The sequence below is a fragment of the Balaenoptera acutorostrata genome, chromosome 4, assembly GCF_949987535.1.
Source record: "Balaenoptera acutorostrata chromosome 4, mBalAcu1.1, whole genome shotgun sequence".
NCBI lineage: Eukaryota > Metazoa > Chordata > Mammalia > Artiodactyla > Balaenopteridae > Balaenoptera > Balaenoptera acutorostrata.
The window spans coordinates 128,855,202-128,878,108 of NC_080067.1; the positions used below are offsets into that span (position 1 = coordinate 128,855,202).

Consider the following 22,907-nt stretch of genomic DNA (forward strand, 5'->3'; position numbering starts at 1 on the left):
CAATGTTATTTGTAATTATAGAGTATGAGGTCCAGGGATGTGAAACCTTCATAAAGTTGTTATGAGAAATAAAAGTTTGCTTTAAAAAAAAATACTTATTCTTAGCTACACAAGAAATAATTTCTGCAGCTGGAATGATTTTTTGCTAAGAGAAACATAGGAAATAACATAATGTTGAAGGCGTTTGCAGAGTCAGGGAGTCTTTTTTGGTCACATTCAGCCTGAATGTGATTGTTCTCTCTGAAATCCAGAGATGCCTGTCAATATCCTTCCAACTTAGCAGCACAGCTAAAACTGTAAATGGAGAGGCAGAGAGCAGATAGGTCTATGGAAACACAGTTGCTGAAAATTGGAAATCATAATGTCGAGCAAGATGATAAACTGAGATTTATCATTATTTAGAATATAAATAGATGAATAAATGTTCAGCAACTGATCCAAGACTGAGGACATGGTATAGCCTGGGGCATGGGAAAGAATTAGTATCATTCATGGAAAGACAACTGGGAGAGGGCAGGTGATGCTGGGTAAGACGTGATGTATTCATCTGCACATGCTAGTTTGAGATATATATCAAATGGATTTGCCCTGCATGTGATATATCTAGTTATGTAGCTCCAGGGAAAGAAGGATCCTGGGTGGAGAAAGAGTGACTAGAGATCATCAGTGTCGATGTGGGCAGGGATAAGAGTGCCTAAGTGGATTGTATTGACTGAAAAGACACTAGAGTCCAGGACAGAATACAGAAGCCCCGAGGAAGAGAGGAGGCTGTAACCAAAACCAAACCCAAGGAAACTACAGCCAAAACTGGGAGAAAAATCAGGATCATGTGGGTGTCTTGAAAGCCAAGGGAAGTCGGCACACAAGAAAGGAAGGATATAGTTCAATAGGGTTTAATGATGAACAGAGTTGCAGTGAGATAAGGACCAAAGAATACCTATTTAGTTATGGAACAGCAGTTAGTTACCTTGTATAACATTTGGCCATTTTGCTTTTGGGTTTATTAATTCTGATTTTTAACTTCTGTGGATTCTTACATTTTGTTTTCTTTCAATTAAGTAAATGGGTTTGGCAGCTGAACATCTTAAAACTTGGCAGAAGAGAATGCCCTTCTGCTTGAAAACTTCACCTTACTATTTCTTTAGCAATACTTGGGAGGTGGGGAACATATTTTTGACATAGAAATCTTGATCTGAGTTGCATAATACATCCCTAATTATTATTTTGTTTATTTCTTGGTTTTTGAAGACCATTTTCCAGATAGTGAATTATGAGTGAGTGATAGGATTGTCTAATGATTGCATTCCTATATAAAATTAAAAAGCAAAAAAAGTAACCATATTGTGCCCCAATCAACATGTTTGAAAAAGAGCTTTAAGATAGTCTTTTAATATTAATAAAGAAAAATAGTTAAACATCATTTTAATAATGCAGAGTACACACATGTATTGAAATTTGTTCAAATCTGTCATATAGAAAATTAAACAACCATTATACCATTTATAATAACATACATATTTCAACTGAATGTATGATATACAATATTTTGTTGGACACTAAAACCTCGAATATTAAAAAGAATCAATTCAATAATGGTAGAGCAGATGTTTCCAATGAGTTATAAAGTGCTAAAAGTTCACTATATTTCTTGATAGTACAGAGTAAAATTCAGTGAATAAACTATCTCTTGTTTTAAATATGTGTGCTATATAGGTACTTAAGAGATTTAAGAAAATTCTATAATTGTGTTGCACACGATAATTCTTATTTGAAATATAATCTATATGTTATTGGATTATAAGCAATTCCTTGATTTGAGTGATATTTGTGGAGTTAAGTGATTAATAATTTCCATATTGTTTCCAATGACTTCCTAAGAATGCTGTGTTTTTAATAGTGTATCTGTGATGCATATGGTACCAATTATGCTTATGAGCAATGCTGTTGTGTTCATTCAAAAATGAAAACTATAAATTCCTCTTAAAATCTTTAATTGTCATACATCTTGATACATTCTCCTTATGTAGTGAAATAGAAAACTAAAATACAGCAGGAATATCATTTTCACTGGTAGGTTTTAGCCAGAATTGAATAGGCATTATTGTCATTTTGCTATGTTTGTAAAGAACACAATTGAAAGACAACAGAATCCTTCCTAGAAGAACATACTAGCTTTATAAAAAGCAAAAAGCATAGTAAATAAAAGAGGTTGATAAAACTTATGTTTAAGTTTTTACTGCTTACAAGTCAGTGTCCCTATGAGCAAGTGCGCTGGTAAAATGGATAAGCTAAAAACAGTAAAGTATAAATAAACACTGCTTTTTTGAAATAAAAAATGAATACAGGTAAGAGTCTATTTTCATTTATTGTGTCTATGATAAATGAAATATGTTTCATCATTTTACACAAAATAAACATAAAATCTTTCTTTTTCCTGAATCAATGTAAACAGAGCCCAGACGGACGTATCGAAGTCAGAGGGCAGCACAGAAGCTCATCACTGCATATTAAAGATGTGAAGTTGTCAGATTCAGGGAGATATGACTGTGAAGCTGCAAGTAGAATTGGAGGGCACCAAAAAAGCATGTACCTTGATATTGAATGTAAGTTATTTTCATTTTATATGTTTATTAAAACAACTTTTCTTTTCTGCTTTGAAAAACATGTATTTTCGTAGGAAAATCAAAATACAGTAGTTCGTGTTGTAGTATTTAATGCATAACTTTAGAAGGAATGCAGCCAAAGTCAGTTATTAGAGACATCTAGTGGCGATTATGGGAGATTTCACAGTGCTATATATTTAATGGTCTTAATGCTGCTTATCCTGAGAATTGTGGCCTTTTATTACACAGCGTTTAACCCAAAACACAATGTAAACTGAATTATATTAGTTATCAGTAATTGATCAACATCACCTTAGATTTTTATCTGTTTATTCCTAATATTAATGGTCCTGTGTTTCACATATATAGTGAGAATTTCATTTCTCATTTCAAGTTGTTTTGTTGAATTATTTTACATCCTCATAAGTTATTGTATAGTATTTAAAATACAGTACTTAGGATACTCTATTTTTCAAAGGCTGATTGCTAACAAACTATAAATTGTTTTTTGATCACAGATGCATTCCTCCTTTGCTGTTAAAGTCTTGCATATTGGTTTATTCAGCTTTTTCTGGAATTTCTCTCTAAGTAGCATTTTAACTGCATGCCACAAATAGTGATATGTTGTCTTTCTCTTGGCTTTCAGTTGAAAATATTTTCTACATTTCTTTGTGATTTCATCACTGGTCAATAGTTATTTATGAAGATACGTTTAGCTTCCAGATATTTATTGTTTTCATAGATATTTTGCTGTTACTTATTTCTAATTTAATACAGTTGTGCTTAGAAAACACACTCTATATGATTTTGATTGTTTTCATATTTATTGAGGTTTATTTTATGTCCCAGCATATGATCTACCTAGTAAATACATAATGTGTACTTGAAAAAAATATGTATTCTGCAGATATTGTGCTCTATAAACATACATTAGATCAAGGTGGGTGTTAGTGTTCTTTAATCTTCTATGTCTTTACTGAATTTGTTTTGTTCTATTAGAGTGATGGTTGTCAAAATCCTCCACCATGATTGTGAACTTTTTTCTCTCTCTTTAATCCTGTTGATTTTTGCATCATATATTTTGAGGCTCAGTGACACAGTACACATTTATAGTTATCTTCTCTTAGTTTCCTATTGTCGCTATAACTAATGACCAGGAATTTTATTGCTGTAAACAACACAATATATTATTTTAAGTTCTTGAGGTCAGAGGTTGGAAATGATTCTCACTGGGATAAAATCAAGTGTCCGTAGGGTTGTGTTCCTTTATGGAAGCCCTACAGGAGATTCCCTTTTCTTGTCTTTTCCATTTCTAGAATCTGCCCACCTTCCTTGGCTTGCAGTCTCCTTCCAACTTCAAAGCCAGCTATGGCAGATTGAGTCTTTCTCACATCATATCGCTTTGACTCTGCTTCCTTCCTCACATCTTCTCTATATATGACTTCCCTGCAATTACATTGGACCCACATTGGGTAATCCAGGATAATTTTCTCAGCTGAACATCCTTAACTTAATCACAGATGCAAAGTTCTTTTTCCCAAGTGAAGTAACATGCTCAAAAGTTCTGGAGATTATGATGTGAATATCACTGGGGGATCATTATTCTCTCTCCCATATATGTCTTCCTCATGAATTATTCATTTTCTCCACTAATCTTTGACTTGACTCGATGTACTTTAATGTTCAATAGCTGTTCAGGTTCTCTCAGAGTTAATTATCTGACACTTTACATTAAATGTAGAAACCTGACAAGCATATAGGTGCCTTTACAAGTGCTCCACACTGATCTTTTTTTATTATTAATATCATATGTATTATATCTGCATTCATATTAATTGAGAATCTCACCAGAAATTATGATGATTTTTGTTTTAAGAGTTATAGATATATTAAGGAACTGAAGAGGAAAAAAGTATTATTTACTCATTTCTTTACCATTTCCTTTTACTCTTCCTCCATCCTTAAAGATTCAGATTTTCCTCTGATATTATTGTCCTCCAGTCTGAAGAAATTTCTTCCCCATTTATTGTAGAGCATATTTGTTGGGGATAGAGTCTATTTTTTTTTTTTTTTTCATCTGAGAATGTTCTCTCTGTCATTCCTGATGATTTTTTTTTTTTTCCCCTGGAAAGAATTCTGGGTTCTCATTTCTTTAAGGATATGGCTCCACTGTCTTCTAGCCCCCTTGGTTTCTGATGATAAATCCATGGTAATTTGAATTGTTTATCCCTTGTATGCAATGTGTCTTTTTTTTTAATTTTTAATTTTTTTTTTTAATTTACTTTTTTAATTTATTTATTTTTGGCTGTGTTGGGTCTTCGTTGCTGCGCGTGAGCTTTCTCTAGTTGTGGCGAGCGGGGGCTACTCTTCGTTGTGGTGCGCAGGCTTCTCATTGTTGTGGCTTCTCTTGTTGCAGAGCATGGGCTCTAGGCGCACGGGCTTCAGTAGTTGTGGCTCGCGGGCTCAGTAGTTGTGGCTCGTGGGCTCTAGAACACAGGCTCAGTTGTTGTGGTGCATGGACTTAGCTGCTCCGTGGCATGTGGGATCTTCCCGGACCAGGGTTCGAACCCATGTCCCCTGCACTGGCAGGTGGATTCCTTACCAATGTGCTTCCAGGGAAGCCCATGTGTCATTTTTCTAAAGCTGCTATCAAGTTATTTTATTCATCTTTGTTATTCATAGCTTTGACTAGGATATGTCCAGGTATGGTTTTCTTTGGGTTTATCCTGTTTGAGGTATACTGAATTTCTTGAATCTGTAAATTTATATTTGTCAATATATTTGGCAGCTTTTTATCATATGTCTTCAAACATCTGTCCTGTCCTAATCTCTTTTTCATCTCTAGGACTTTACTTACACACATTAAGCTTTTTGGCTCAAACATCTCTGAGACACTGTTCAGTTTTATATATCTTATTTCTCATTGTTCTTCAGATTAGATAATTTCTGTTGTTTGCTTTTCAAGTTGACTGATTCTTTACTGCATCATCTCTTTTCTGCTACTGAGTCCATCCAGTGAGGTTTTTGTTTTATTTAAGATATTAATTTTTTAGTTCTAAATTTCTAATTTTGTTCTGTTTTATATTTTTTGTTTCTCTGCTGAGATTTCTTATATATTCATTAATTCTATATGTGTTTTTCCTTTACCTCATGGAATATAGTTAAATTAGCTGCTCTAAAATCTCTATCTGGTAGATTCAACATCTGAATCATCTTGGGATGTGCATATGTTAATTGTCTTTTCCCTTTAGAATTGGTCATATTCTCCTGATTTGTTGAATGTTGAGAAATATTGCATTGTGTCCTGGATACTGTAAATATTATGTTGTGCAGACTCTGGGTCTTGACAACCATATGGAAAAAAAGTATTTTTAAGTAGATAATCACCTCTAAGTTCTGTGTTGCCTCCTGTAATCAGGGATTCACATCTCACAGTTGATTTTTCAATGCCTTTGCTATACATTTTTGTATCTGCTCTAGGCATGCCAAGCTCAGAGTTTAGGCTGAGATTTCTGTGGTTTTATATACAGAATTATGGCATCTCCTTCTCTGACTCCTGTCTGGGATTACCCCCACAATATTCAACCTGTATTGGCTTCTTTCCAGCATACCCTCTATATTTCTGGATGAGTTTTAGGTCCAGAATCACTTCGATGCTCCTTATCTAGTACCTGCCCTCTAGAAAAAGCAATGAGGGTGAAAGAAAAAACCCAAAGAAACTAGTTTTCATTCCCCTCCACAATCCCTGATTTTGTTTACTCTCCAGAAGCCTTAGGGTAGTGTTGTTGTTGTTGTTGTTGTGCTTGATTTGTGCTATTTCTAGTCCTTTTAATTATTACCAGTAGGAGAGTTGGGCTATCACAGGCTTGCCCTGCCATTATGGAAACAGAAAGTTATATATATTCTGTTTTTAAGAAAACTTTGTCGTAAGAATTTTTGGTTTCCCTAGTTCCTGGAAACAAGAGTATGAATGTCTTAGTTTCAGTTTTCAGCAATTTTTAATTTATTTCCTCCCTTCATTTTTTTTTCAAATTTTATTTTTCATAATCATACATCCTTAAAGAAACCATTACCCTGATCAAAAGATTGTTCAATTGCAAAGTCCTAAAAAGTAGTTGAGCTTCTTTTTTCTCCTTCTGTGTATCAATCTTCTGTGTAGTCAATTTTATTTAATTTGACATTTTTATCTATACCCACACTTAATCTACCTAGAAAGTATAGTAAGTTCTACATATGTGAACCATTTCAAATTTTAAATTGAGAGATAGGGAATTTCCCTAGAGGTCTAGTGGTTAGGATTCCCTGTGGCCTGGGTTCAATCCTGGTCAGGGAACTGAGATCCTGCAAGCCCTGCAGCGTGGCCAAAAAAATAATAATAATAATAAATTAAAAATAAATAAATATACAGGATGGCTTTAGCTGAGTTTTAGAGTTTAGAGGTTCAGAATTTTAATAGTATCCTTTACCTATAAAGGGAATAATTCTCCTGATATAGGCTGAATTTCATGTAAAGCAAAGGAAAATGTTTTATATTTTAAGATTAATAAACACACTATCAAACTTTATTCGTGCACTCTATTGACATGTTTCCTTTTTTTTTTTTTTCAATCTTTAAATGAAAGGAGTTTCTCTTGTGGATTTAACCTATACATGAATCCTATATTTAAGCTGTGGCCTCTTGTTTTCTCCCCATGATGAATCTCTTTTACATATCTGTTACAAATTACTTGAAAATCTCTGGCAGTCTAGCTTCCTCTTTGATTAACCCAGACTCTTACAGTATTGCTTCATATGCCTTACTCAAGATGCTCTATTTTTCACAATCAAATTTACTGATGAATTCCAGAGCGCTGGGAGACCAGCTCACTTTTCAAACTTTATGCTACATTTAGCAAGATACAAATTTTCCCATATATGTACCCAACCTCTACTCTATTGTAGGTAATGAGATTAGTACCTTCTAGGTACTTACTATAATTTATTAAAACTGAATCATGTAAAAAATGCTTAAAGTGGATGAATATTATGATGAAAGTTTATTTATATTATATAAATATTCTAGTAAAAGATAAATTTATACTTAAGTAGAAAATAAACTTCGTGTGTATTGACCTGAATATACTATTACTTATACTACTAGTCAATATACTACTATTTCAACTCTAAAAAAAAAAAAAAAGAAAAGAAAATAATTATTCATCTAAATATCATTAATAGCTAAAATTCAGATTTTATTTATGTGGTAGGAGCAGAGTAAATACCATTATGTTATCATTTGTCTATAGTTATTATATTTTTTTTTCCCTAAGACCAATTTTTTTTTTAAACATCTTTATTGAAGTATAATTGCGTTACAATGGTGTGTTAGCTTCTGCTTTATAACAAAGTGAATCAGTTATACATATACAATATGTTCCCATATCTCTTCCCTCTTGCATCTCCCTCCCTCCCACCCTCCCCATCCCACCCCTCTAGGTGGTCGCAAAGCACTGAGCTGATCTCCCTGTGCTATGCGGCTGCTTCCCACTAGCTATCTATTTTACATTTGGTAGTGTATATATGTCCATGACACTCTCTCACCCTGTCACATCTCACCCCACCCCCTCTCCATATCCTCAAGTCCATTCTCTAGTAGGTCTGTGTCTTTATTCCCGTCTTGCCACTAGGTTCTTCATGGCCTTTTTTTTTTTTTTCCTTAGATTCCGTATATATGTGTTAGCATACTGTATTTGTTTTTCTCTTTCTGACTTACTTCACTCTGTATGACAGACTCTAACTCCATCCACCTCATTACAAATACCTCCATTTCATTTCTTTTTATGGCTGAGTAATATTCCATTGTATATATGTGCCACATCTTCTTTATCCATTCATCTGTCGATGGACACTTAGGTTGCTTCCATGTCCTGGCTATTGTAAATAGAGCTGCAATGAACATTTTGGTACATGACTCTTTTTGAACTATGGTTTTCTCAGGGTATATGCCCAGTAGTGGGATTGCTGGGTCGTATGGTAGTTCTATCTGTAGTTTTTTAAGGAACCTCCATACTGTTCTCCATAGTGGCTGTATCAATTTACATTCCCACCAACAGTGCAAGAGTGTTCCCTTTTTATTCCCTTGTTCCCTTATTATTTTTGAGTATGGAATTAAATAATCATTTGGAACATATGACCATGGTTGTAATTTAAAATTTAGCCTGTTCTTCTCTTTCACTTGTAAGTAACTTCCTTGTTAGTGTCATTGTATTATGAAGGTTGGAACACTTTTTCATGCCTGCAATACTACTATTTGTACAATATCTTATTATCTTCTCATTTGGAGATTAGTAGAAATTTTGGTTGGATAGGGCAGCATAACAACCATGATAAATACTTAGCTTATCAAATAAGCTTATTTCTTGATAATTAAATCCTGTGTTGTTATAAAATAGGATATTTTATTTAGTGACAAATTTATAGTAGTAATAACAATTTAATGCAATGGCATGTAATACCATGAAAAGTTATTGGTGTAAATAAATATTTGTATGTTAGAAATGGTAAGAATGTTTTTATTCTCCATCTTTGATTCAAAACAGTACAGAAATTATGAGCATTACAAAGAAATTATACAATGTCACAAAACATTTATCATTCTTTACTATGTGATTCAAGAAAGTACAGTGTAATATTGTTAAGAATGAGTGGCAAAGAACTGAGCCATTTATAATTTGATACCAACCACATTTATTATAGTACCACTAAACTTAAGGTGCTTAGGAGATTATCCCTTTTGTTTATTGTTCAAAACCTCTTTTGTGTTTCAGTTTAAGCAGACTCCTTGGCATCCTGCCAGTTCATTTTCAACATTCCAAAGGTCTTACCCTTTCTAAGAAGCATGAGTTGAACTAAAGTTCCAATTTATAAAACAAAGGAGATAACAAGCATGTGATATGTTGTTTAATGCAATAAGCACCGATTACATAGTACGTTTGCTTGCAATTAGAATCAAGTTGTGTGAGTAGGTACTCATTACTTATTACCTATTAATTAGACTTAATTATTTTATGTGATTAATTTAACAGTTACATGGTAAAAATGTTAAGAAATATTGGATTTTTCATTTACATTTTTTTCTCATTGAGCTCTCTGCACCTGCTTTTATTTCTTGTTAGAGATAATAGCAATATTCAAATGAATTTTCTCCTGTATAAAAGTTGTTAGCAATATCAGAAACCTCTTAAGGATATAGAGATATTAATTAACCTTATAACACATATTCATGTTACTTGCTATACTTAACATGTATTCCGTATAATTAATAAAACTTTGTTTTATTGCACAATTATTTCCTCAAGTTTTGCAGTCTTTCAAAATAACTAATTCAAGTAGCATGCTCTGCTACATGTACAGGATGAGGTAGGTAAGATGTGACCATGATTTTAACATTTAAAGAGAGTATCTCAGTAACACTTAGGAAAACTCCTTGTTCATAGCAGACAAACATTTTATATCTGTGATTAAAATCTTGTCTTATGAACCTACCCTATACACTCACCATAATACATTTAAATTGTTCAGACTTTAAAGAAATGGCTTATTTGCAGAAGTAAATTGGTTCTAATGTCAGCAATTATTTAGATTTTATACCCTTCATGATAATTTCAAGGAACATCTGAAAGAAATATAAAGTCTATGTCTACATCCAGAAGATAAGAAGAATAGATCATTAAAAGAGAAAGGTGAAAAAATCTTTTACTGCTCACCTGTATTTTTTTAACCCAGACTTTACATGAACCTCCTGGGAAAATTTGAAATATCACATTCTTCATGCATACAGATACTATAACTTACTCTAGTTTTATCACATTTTTGTCTGTCTCTGACAGATATAATTTGATTCAGATTAAATTTTTTGAAAATGTACTTCAGAGATTATGATGATGAAAAGTTGTTAAGGAATTTTAGGAAATATCTAACCCTTGAGAGGATAAATCTTAGAAATGAACCAATATCAAACAAACAAATGAAATAGTCATTGTGTGTAACTACTGGATTTATCACTACCTCTTGGCACCAGCTTAACCTAATTGTCCAGAAATATCAATCTCTACATCCAATTTGCCACAGCTTTCTGCCCTTCCTCTGGAATGAAGACCTTTCGCAGTGATCCCAGTTGTCACTAGTACAGTGAATGTCCTAGCTTGGGCAGCTGTAACTAAATATCTTAGACTGGGAGCCTTTCACAGAACCATTTATCTCTCATGGTTCTGGAGGCTGGAAGGCCAAGATCAGGATGCCAGAATTGTCAGGTCCCTGGTGAGCGCTCTTTCGCTGGTATGTCTTCACATGGCCTTTCCTTGGTGCATGCTCGCAGGAGATACACCTCCTCTCTCTTCCTCTTTCATTAAGGGCATTAATCCCATGATGGGGATTCTACTCTCATGACTTCATCTAAAATTAATTACTTCCAAAGGCCCCACCTCCAAATACCATCACATTGAGAATTAGGGATCAACATATCAGTTTGGAGGAGATACAAAAATTCATTCATAGGAATGAGCTTTCTGTATTGGACAGAGGAGACCACCTCACAGATGGAACTAATGCAGAACTTCACAGGGTGAGGCTGCACATTGCGATCACATCACATCAAGCCTTTACTGACATCACTGAGTTGTGTCTTCTTGAAGATCCTGAAAACTGTGCTAAGACCTTGTGACAGACTGCTTACAGCCTGTCTTAGTCTGCTTGGGCTGCTATAATAAAATACCATAGACTGTGTGACTTATAAAAAACAGAAATTAATTTCTCACAGTTCTGGAGACTGGAAGTCTGAGATCAGGGAACCAGCATGTTTGGGTTCTGGTGAGGACCTTTCCCAGTTATAGACTGCTGTCTTCTAGATCTATCCTCATATGATGGAGAGTAGAGCAGAGGAAAAAGCTCTCTCCTGAGTCCTAAGGGCACTGATCCCATTCATGGCAGCTCCTCCCTATGACCTCATCTAATCCTAATTACCTCTACAAAGCCACACCTCCTAATACCATCACATTGCAACATATGAATTTTGTGGAGGCCCAAACATTCAGTCCATAACAGGGCTCTCCCACCTTCCTCCCCCTCCTTAGGATGTGGTGCCAGTAGGTTTACCTTGCTGGATTTCTTACCTGACACCATAGTCCAGAATAGCATGACCATTCAAAGTTAAGGTAATTAATTCTTGAAAAAGACCAGTCCAACAACTTGAATCCAATCAGCCAGAACTCTGTGGCCATAAATCCTTAAATCCTCTAAATTTCAGTATCTAATTTCAGTGGAGCAAAGGCAAGGACAGCTTTTCTTCATACTGTCCATGGATTGTTGATACCTATCCATGGACTTAAGCCAGCTCACAGTTTGCGATGATGTAAACTAGTTTTTCATATATTGGGCTTTACTAAAATAATGTTTAAATGTCATAGTATTACGAGCTATTCTTAGATTTTAATGAATCTGCTGGGTCTAATCCTAGGGCATTGGTCAACTCATTTAAATTACCCAAGCTTTAGTGTCCTGATGTGTCAAGAGGAAAAGATGGATCTAAACTTATTATTTTATGAATTTAAGCATACTAAAGTTAGGATCTTAATTATATTTTTTTCATTCAACAGTATTTATCAGGTATGTACTACACACCAAGCACTTTTTCAAGTGTTGAGTATGTAGAATTATAATAAAGCAAACAAAAACACTTGACTTTATGAACCTTACATTCTAGCAAGGAAAATCAATGATAAAAAAGACAAAATAGGGACTTCCCTGGTGGTGCAGTGGTTAAGAATCCACCTGCCAATGCAGAGGACACGGGTTCGAGCCCTGGTCCGGGAAGATTCCCACATGCCGCTGAGCAACTAAGCCTGTGCGTCACAACTACTGAGCCTGCGCTCTAGAGCCCACGAGCCACAACTACTGAAGCCCAGGCGCCACAACTACTGAAGCCCACGTGCCTACAGCCCGTGCTCCGCAACAAGAGAAGCCACTGCAATGAGAAGCACGGGCACCATAATGAAGAGTAGCCCCCGCTCTCTGCAACTAGAAAAAGCCCGCATGCAGCAACAAAGACCCAATGCAGCCAAAAATAAATAAAATATATTTACATTAATAAAAACAGACAAAATAGCAACATATATAAGAATCAATGAAAATGGCTAAGGAGAAAAAAAATAAAGCAGTGCAGTGAGATACATCATCAGCTAATGTCACAATAAATATACATAATAAACATTCCAAAACTCAGTGACATACAGTAGTAATCTCATAGTCAACTGGAACTGGCTGACCCAGACGGCCCTTGAATAGGGAGCTCTGCTTCAAGCAGCAATGCTTATTTAACTCCATGTTATGGGTCCAGTAACACTTGAAACCAGACTGAGGAGGCAGCAACTATATGGAAGAAGCTACACCGTGGTGATGGCAGAAGCACAAGAGGACAACTCAATAATGAAAGAAAATTTCAAGCGTTTGCTCATGTCACATTCAAAAAGTCGCATGGTTAAGCCTAACATCAATCCAGCAGGGAAATGCACTCCTAATCTATTGGGAGGGCTTTTGGAGAGAATATTCACTAAATAAAATAAGCCATATCTGAAGTTCATGCCTATGAGTGAAATTTCAGATAGTTAATTTTAAAATAATATTTTGGTTGTAAAAATAGGTATATTTACACATTTCTCTAAATTGCTTTAGACTTGCTTGTATAGTCATCACATACGGAATAAGAAAAACCAACATACTTTTCAAGACATTAAAGATGTCAATGAGACTATTGTATCTTCATTTAAGAAGCTTCATAATAATTACTTGATTTCATAATATTTACTGTATAACACTAGAAATAGTGTATTAATAGTGCCTTTCAAAGATTCAAAATATTTGAAAGATATAAAATATTGCAATGTATCTAGGAAGCTGGAATCTACTTATATGGAACAGCTTAGAAAGTATAACATATAATTTAATGCACATATAATTAAATATGTGTCATAGAGATTATACAACTGAGCAATAATAAAGAAAAAAAATCCTCTTAGAAATGTAAAATTTTCCACAGTATCTTAAAGAAGCGGAACCTGAGAATCAGATAATATTGATTCAGTATCTATGCAATTTTAAAACCTATATGGCTCATTTGACTTACTCTGTTTACTTAGATATATCCCTTTATTTCATATTTATATGGTCATCTGGAGTAAAATGTCCTCTCTCCTTTGGTATTGATGACAAGATAAACTGTTTCTGTCCCGGTGATGAAGATGAAGCCTTGATAAGAGCAATTAACCTCTTTAAACAATTATTTTTATCACTATTAGTATCTCAAAATGCTTCATAAGCAGTAGAATTTCAAATAGTTCTTGTTAGATACAAATAATTCAATGACAATCCTGTTTGTTTAGGAAATTTTGATTTTTCTTGGGCCTCCTAAAAAACTCTTTTAAGGTAATAAGAGCAATTACCAATGCAGTCAGTTCAATACCATAAAAGATAGCCTATTTTTGATACTTTTATATTTTTCTGTGATTTTCTCAGACTTCATAATATGACTAATTTTTGTTTCCAGTACTCTTGAGTCATCAGTGCTAAAACAATTGATTTAAACATTTTTCTTGCCCTGAGCAATATTCCTCAATATGATTGCTTATTTTATTCATTTAAAAAAGATCTTTACTCAAAAATAAGAATTAGATGTGTAAAAATTCCAGCTCATATCCTAATAAACCAAGATAAAAATTTCATTTGAATATATGCACATTTATTTTGAAATTTTATTTAAAATGTTTTGATTTCACACAACTAGATGTTCTTTCCCAGAACGAGTAAAAACTTTTCCACTATAATGTAATGTCCACAGAGACAAACTTAATTATTTCTAACATCTCTCTTTTTTCTGAAGAAAAAAGAAACACATATTTGTGATTTTTCGGAAGCTCTTGGGGAAATCCCAAAGATGTTTTTGCATGTAATAGATATTCTAAAATATTTACTTTGGTTTTTTTCTAAATTTAGAGTTCTACTTTGGGAAAGCAAAATCGAAATCACTTTCACAGATTTGTTCACTTGGTGAATTAAAATTGTAGGTGACTGAGAGACTATGCGGTTACCTATTTAATTAAACTGACAATAAATTTTTTTAAATAAACATAAAAGTTTAAGAAAATGCTTCCTTGATTAATTTTCGTTATCTATGATGTTTTTCATTCAGACTATGGTTTACAATGGGTTCTTGCTTCTATATACTTTTAATTTAATTTAACTGACTTCTAAATCTAATTTAATTTAACTGATTTTTAAAACTATCAATTATTTGTAATATAAATGTTGTACATAATAGTATAGTACCAGCTGCTTTATATTTATTGACAGTATATTCATCGTGGGGAGACCAAAATAAAAGAAAAGAGTACACATTTTTTAACTCAAAAAAAAAATACTGTTAAAAGGAGAAACTCATATCAATAAACTGCTATTTTAGGAGAGGCTGTACATTTTTTGGTTTTATTTACTATGATTCAATGCTCTGAAAATGTATCACATATGATTCATTTCTAATCATAACTTGAATTGCTTTATTTATTCCATCTGGCTCAAATTATTTTGCTCGATTATGTAAAAAATTAAATTTTGATGATAGTTTATCACCTCTTTAAGTAAAATAGTGTTCTAATTAAGTATGCATTAAAGACATAAAATGTTTGTCAACATAAACAATAGTCAAGCAGAAAGAAGTTGTGATTTAAGTCCTATTAAATAATACTGTGGTTGTTTGAAAGTTAAAAATATGTGCCAATTTGTTACCAATTTTCAATTAAGAGACTTAAAGGGATATAGTAAAAGTTTATATAATTCCTTACTTTTCAGTCTTTCAGTTAAAAGGGGATAAATTCAAAGGTTAAATGGTGATAATAATAATAATAATGTGATCTCATTGCGATTAAATTAGCTAATTATATAACATGCTTAAAATAATAACGAAGTCATAAGCACCATGTTAGCTATTATCATCATCATTATTTCCAGTCTTGTTTTTATTAAGATGATGATGATGATGATGATGATGATGAAGACAATGATACTGAGTTTTTCTTGCTTGTTTTCTATTGTTGTGACCTAGTCATTCCATTATGCATAAAATAAGCAACATTCTAGAATGCACACCAAAGCCTTTAAGATACAATAGTGGAAGTGTTTTTATTTGCTTTGATTTTTTTTTAAGTCATCAGGGTTTGATAGACTTTGGGAGTTTAAGAAATGAATTAAATTTATGGAGCTATTTTTACCTCATATAAAATTAACAACCTAGACATCAAATTAAATCACTAGATAAACAATTTACATTTTACTTGATAGTTTTCTTTTCAATTTTAACGATAGTGACCAACTTTAAATTTGTTTGACATTAATAAGCACAAATTACATAAGTTACAGAATGTGCTACTGCTAAATCAGATTCTGAAGAAACTAATATTATTGTTATTTGTAAAATTACTTTAACACTGTATATCTGTATGACCAATCATCCTTCTTTTGATTACTCAGAAATTTTTATGAAAGAGATTCACTTAAGCTTTGTATCCTAAATTTACACATGAAATTGTGCATCATAATAATAATAATAATCTTCAAAATACTGTAGCCTTTTCTGGAGTTTTCAATTATATAAAGCAACAATAGGGAACAGAATAGCCATAAGTAGTACAATACTTTTATTAGTATTTGTATGTATGCTTTAAGGAGGAAAGAGATTAGGACAAGAGAAAGAACAGTAATAGTAAAAGGAGGACTAATTCACCTTACTTGTGATCAAACTTTTCTTATGATCATTAAGAAAAGTTAAACAGTGATTTAATACTTAAATCACTACCAACAAATTAAAGAGAAACCCAGCATATGCTCAGAAGTCACATATAGGTATATCTTAATATAAATGACACTTATGACTCCAGAGTTATAAAATATGCTGAGATTTATGCATAACTTGGCTATTCAAATTTAGTACAGAAAATGCACACCTAGTGCTATGGTTAGCTGGCAGTAAGCACACATCTAAATTAGTATTCCGTGTAGCCATTAGAATTCCCATGACACATGGACTGAACCCAATTAATTGCCATAGCTGATTCTGCATATGAGTGAACATACAGTAGAACTGAATCTATGAAATTATTAATTGAATTATCCTCTAAATGTGCCAGAGGATATATTAGTTTTTATTCCCTTGGTAGTTTCCTTCGGCATAAATCAGATGAGAAAATTCAATGACTGAAAAAAGTGTCAAGGTATTTTAGATATTTAAAAGAAAAAAACATATGCAGTGAATTCTTAGCTAATTTAAAGGGCTGGCTTCTTCACAAAATAGGCAATAAGACTCTGTGAAAAGCAAGGTATTACTATAGATTAACACAGGATTGAAGTACTAAGTTCTGTGATGTTAGGAGAGTCAAGCAAACATTGGCACACTTTTCTTCCTCTGTTAAATGGAGTGATAGTATCTAGAATACATACTTGTCCTGGGTTTTCATTCATTGAGTTAACTATTATTTACTGAGTATCTACTGAGTGTCAAATATAAATTCAGGTGCTGTACGGACTGTGAGAAAAGCAACATCATCCTTACTCTCATGGAACATGTTTTAATTAAGAGGATGGAACACATACAACCACATTAAGGTGAAATATACAAAAAAGCGATTAGACGGGGTCACAGCTAGTACAACGGGCTGAAAGCAGGAAAGAGTCAGGGATGGTTAGGGTTTAAGGAACAAAGAATCTGGATCTGGATGGAGACAAGGTCACAGGAGTAGGCATAGGCCAGCTAGTGTCGAACTTTATAAGCCATCATAAATGTTTTTGATTTAAGAGGTGTGAAAAGAATCTTTCAGAAAGGTTTAAACATTATCTTAAAATAGAAACTAGTAGGCCAGTAAGCCAGTAGGATGGGGTTTCTAAAACTGACCAGGTAATGAATATGGCTTTGACCAGATATATATAATAGCATGGAGAGAAGCAAATGGTATCTTTATATACTGTGATTTATGGTGAGGAATGAATGTCAAAGCTTTTCAAATAGAATATTCTATTACAAAATAAAATTATTGTTGCTAGTATTTGTAGTTCTTAAACTTTAACATTAAAGAAAAATTTGGAAATTTTATACCATGAAGTATGATGACCACAAGAGAGGGCAGTGTTTTCACTGAAGTCTGTACATTTTCTGGAGAGCATGCAAGACAGATTTGCTATAATCCCAATACTGTTTTACAAGGGCCATACATATTTATGTTAACAATATGATTTTAAAAGACTTTTTCATTGATTGTAAAGCTTACCCTAATAATGCTTTTCAGTTTTATTCACAAAATGGATAGTACTGTAGATAGTGAGGTTGTAAAGTGAGCTGCCTGATTTAATTAATCATGAACCTGTAAAAATTCAAGTAAAAGGTTTTTATATTTTAGTTCCCACAGCTTGTGTTGTGTTTTGTGATCAGCTCCAGCCTTCTCACGCGCCGGCAGAATTCAGGAATCCAGCTAGCACTCAGCAAGAGCTAAGACAGGTCACAGGTACCAACCACACTGTGTTTTCAGGAAAAAGAAAAAAAGAAAAAAAGACTTCAGAGTCTCAGAGGAAATGCCAAGAGAAAGTGAAAAGCTTGTATTAAGCAAGTAATCAAGTCAGCAAATCCTGTACAGTGACAGGAATGCAGTGATGACTGCTGTCAGCTCTAAGTCTCAGTAATAAGGAGAGAAAGAGAAACAGAGAGAGAGAGAGAGAGAGAGAGGAAAGGAAAGGAAAGGAAAGGGAAGGGAAGGGAAGGGAAGGGAAGGGAAGGGAAGGGAAGGAAAGGAAAGGAAAGGAATAAAATAAGATAGGGCATTTATCAAAATAGGAGTAACTCGGCATCAAGTCTGAAGGCAGTCTTACAAGTTTCTTTAATGTCTCGTGATATGCCTGGAATATAAGTTTCCTGGTTCCAACTTTGAGGAATTGACAAATTCAGATCCTGGCAAGCTTTGCTGTTTCTTCTTAGGCTGGCCACTTTAAATCAGAGATTTAGTCAAGGTCATGGATAGAAGTATGTTGAAATGCTCTAGTCTATACAGCTACCATTTAATTAAATCTAAATAATGTCTCCTTAGATCTTTCCATTGTGATAATAGTTAAGAGAACATAGTTCCTTGATTTTTAAAGTCTATTTACTTTACATCCAATTTTACAAAATCTCCTTCTTACAATCTATGCAGCAATATGTACATTTTTATTAATCATATAACCATTAAGTAGAAGATATGGAAGCCTAAAAATAATCTACTTTCCAATATTTTCACCACCTAGGACCTCTTGTATCATTTTCTCTTGTGAATTCTCTAGTTTTAAAGATATTAACTTATTAAAATGATATTTAGTAAAGTGGGATTATTCTTCATTTTCATTATATATTCATGAATACATATATATATTCAATATATTCAATACCTATATATCTATTCATATGAGTACATGTACCAGAGACTAAAAAACATGAAACAATTAACATTACCCAAGAGATTTATATAATTCTAGCCAAAAGCAAATGCCACCTTTTATACGGTTCACTGCCAAAGATAATATTTACCAATATGTGGTAAATATAATATTGGTAAATGTTATAACTCTCTCTACATTTTTAAAATTTGTGCCAGACTCATGTTTTCTATGTTAGTGGATTCTTAGAGATTAAGGAAACCAGTTCAACTCAATAATTCTATAATAAAAAAAAAAGAAAGAAAAGAAAACCTAAAGTCCAAATTAATAAACAGAAAACAAAGGTAACTTCATTGCTATCTGGCAGAGGTGGAACATAAATTCAATGGCAGGCCTGAAGCTATTTCTAATACAGTATTTTACTTATAAACAGCAACTGCAAAGTTCTCTTTTCCAGTGTAGTTCATCCACTATTGTGTGTGTGTGTGTCCAGATTCTGATTGTAAGACTTGTGACGATCCATGGGAAGCACTTAGCACTGTGTTGAACAAATTTCAAGTGCTCACAAATGTTAGAGGTTAAAGTTCATCCTCTTTTGGGAAGATTTCCCTGTGCCTCCTCTGCACATCCTAATTAGGGCCAATGCTAATGCCTTTTGAGACAGGAACCTTATGCATTCCACTTCAATTGTGCTATGCATTGCCTTGCGGTATAGTTATTTATTTTTGCATCTGCCTGATCCACTAGAAAGGATTCCCTGTTGGCCTGAATTCCCCACATTTAAACAGTGCTTAGTATAAAATAGAGACACAATAATAATTTTGGATAATTAGTGCAGTGGCTGCCCTTCCCAGAGGTGCACATTCAGAATCTTTAAGAGGAAGCCTTAGGCATCTGGTTCTTTTCCCCTATAAACTCAAAATACGATGTTGAGGAAAAGCCAGGGTGACAAAACCTTTATAGCTAAACAATTATATCCAGCATTTGCTAAGGGCTTAGTGTCAGTAGACACAAACTTTGATATTATTTTGACTAGAAATGTGTAATCAGTTCAATCATTAATATTTAGAAAATTTCTAATATTTTGTTTTGCAAGGCACCTTACGATAGCTGTGTTTGAAATGGATGATGGAATAAATGGAAAAATTAACAGTTAAAATATCAAACCAAATACAACCAAAACATAAACAAAATGCAAATTACTCTCAATATTCTATAGAGTATACTTAAATTTTAAACCAGTTATTGTAGGAGTAAGGTATGTAGAAAAAACAGAATTGCATCACCCTTTTCATGGTAACATGGATCTAATTTAGAAATTCAAATAAAAATAAGGCCATTGTTTAAGGGATCGAATACAATATATGATACCACTATACTGTCAGAATTAAAGATGAGTTTTGCTTTCTTGAAAACATAAGAAAAAATATAATACTGTTTTTTTTAACTCTCAAGAATATTACTTCATGTGCAGTGACTTAAATTTTTAAAACATGAAAATTAAGGCATTTACAATTTAATTCTGAATAATTAATGTCTCCCAAAAAATAAAACAGGTAACTCAAAATTCCCCTGAAATAATGCATAATTGTATTCACTGTAGAATGAATTCATATATATTATATATGAATATACGAATATACATATATATTCATTTACATATGAAAGAATCAGAGTTTCACTGCTGAGAAAGGTGCAGAGTGAGAAACATGCTAATATTTATGTTTGACATTTTTAGAATATGGAAGATATTTTTGCAGTTATGTCTAACATTTTTTGTTGTATCCTATGTATGGTATTTTTATTAACAAAATCCCCTTAGTCTTCATTATAGTCTAGAGCATTCTTTTAATAGGGGCAGTATATACTCAAGCAAAATATATGTGAAATATAATTTAACAAAATATCTATAAACTGTAACTATCAGGTTCACATATGAAGACACTATACTCAAACTGGCGATTGCCCAGCACATGTTGGAATTAACAATGATGGAAGCAATGTAATATATTTTCACATCTTAATGTTTCAACAGTGATTTGGAAACAGATAATAACCTAATTTATTAATCAATATCCTAATAAGAAGTTGAATATTGAGCTCTACTTGGGAAATTCCTGTGAATTTTCTTGATGTAAAAATTATAGAGTAAATTCATTTTTAAATAAGAAATATAATTAAGAAGTGTTTTAAAAGGCAATTATATTTTAAGATATTAGTAAATACGCCCACTTGGGGATGCAATTTATTCTTTATTGAGATGTCAGATGATAGCTTCCATTTACTTTAGGCAATTTTTTTTTTTTTAGTGCAAGAATTTACTTGTCATGATCAAGAGCAAAAGTACTATGAGTTAGCATATTCATAATTTCTTAATCACAAGAAAGCTAGACAGCACTACTTTAAAATTACCTTTGAAATACAAATCTTATATATAAGCAGTAACCAAATTAACTTCATATACTACATTATATTTCTTATTAATTCAAAATGATGGTATATTAAAAGTTACCAAACTGGAATGTAGGGGATTGTCTTTGACTTTCTGATATGGAAACAATGTGTTATCTCTCTGTTCACAGTCTTCAACTTATAGTTTATTATTTCAGTTTTTTGTGTCTTATTGCTGAAATTGATGTAAACATACCTGTGAATTATCTCAAGTTACCTTCAGTTATAAAATAAGTAATCTTGAGAGAACATATATAATAGAGTAAAACTCCAAGATGGCGAGGGAAGCTTCTCTTTCATGTTCAATGTTTGATTCCCAATACCCAGAAGAGAACATAGGATGCAATCAGGAAATATTTGTAAAATGTAAATTATACAACTAGGCGAAATATATTTTATTGTCTTCTTTTCCTGGTTCTTCTTTTCCTCCTTTCTTCCCATCCTCCCGCCCTCTCCCTCTCTCTTTCTCCTACTCTAGTTTTAGATTATATTTTTTCATATGTAAGATTAATTTTCCTGAGTTTTTTGGGTTTTTAAAAAATTTTTATTTATTTATTTATGGCTGTGTTGGGTTTTCGTTTCTGTGCGAGGGCTTTCTCTAGTTGCGGCAAGCGGGGGCCACTCTTCATCGCGGTGCGCGGGCCTCTCACTATCGCGGCCTCTCGTTGCGGAGCACAGGCTCCAGATGCGCAGGCTCAGCAATTGTGGCTCACGGGCCTAGTTGCTCCGCGGCATGTGGGATCTTCCCAGACCAGGGCTCGAATCCGTGTCCCCTGCATCGGCAGGCAGATTCTCAACCACTGCGCCACCAGGGAAGCCCTTTTCCTGAGTTTTTATCTAAGCACTGTTTATTCAAGAATAGGTTGCCAAAACATGGTTCTAGCCATAAAATCCAGGGTAGGGAAAATGACTGGCATTCCCCAGAATATATTTCTTTTTACATCTTAGCTTCTTGTACATCAGCACGGAAATTGGAAAACTGATGATTTTAATTATCTCACACTCTTGGCATCACCTGGACATAAGTGGGTGTACTAATGTGCAGTGTTTTCACTAAAATCATTCTAATCTGCATTACATTTTTACTTTATTGCTTAAATATAGTATACAGGACATAATGAAATGCCTCCTTGGTTACTTGGTATAATCACTTCAAACATTAATTCCAATGTTGAGTAACATTGTTAATGATCTATAGAAACTAGTCCCTGAGAATATATTTATACCTAGTAATATAATAACTGGCATAGCAGTGTGATTTTATGAAATGAATATAAAGAGCCAAAGACTGTCATCTTGGCTCTGCCACAGCCTTCCCAAGTATCCCAGAACAAAGTTTCTCGTATGTAAAATAAAGATTCCCGTGTTCCTTTC

General features: G+C 33.3%; 1 protein-coding gene across 2 annotated transcripts in view; it reads left to right on the forward strand.

Annotated features, from left to right (window-relative positions):
- The window catches only part of NCAM2 (neural cell adhesion molecule 2), a 497,247-nt gene that overhangs the window by 352,825 nt on the left and 121,515 nt on the right, over window positions 1-22,907 (forward strand). For both annotated transcript variants that reach the window (XM_007164135.2, XM_007164136.2), the window contains exon 9: window positions 2,453-2,603. In XM_007164135.2, the coding sequence (XP_007164197.2) occupies window positions 2,453-2,603 (151 nt within the window). The remainder of the gene's footprint in view (window positions 1-2,452; window positions 2,604-22,907) is intronic.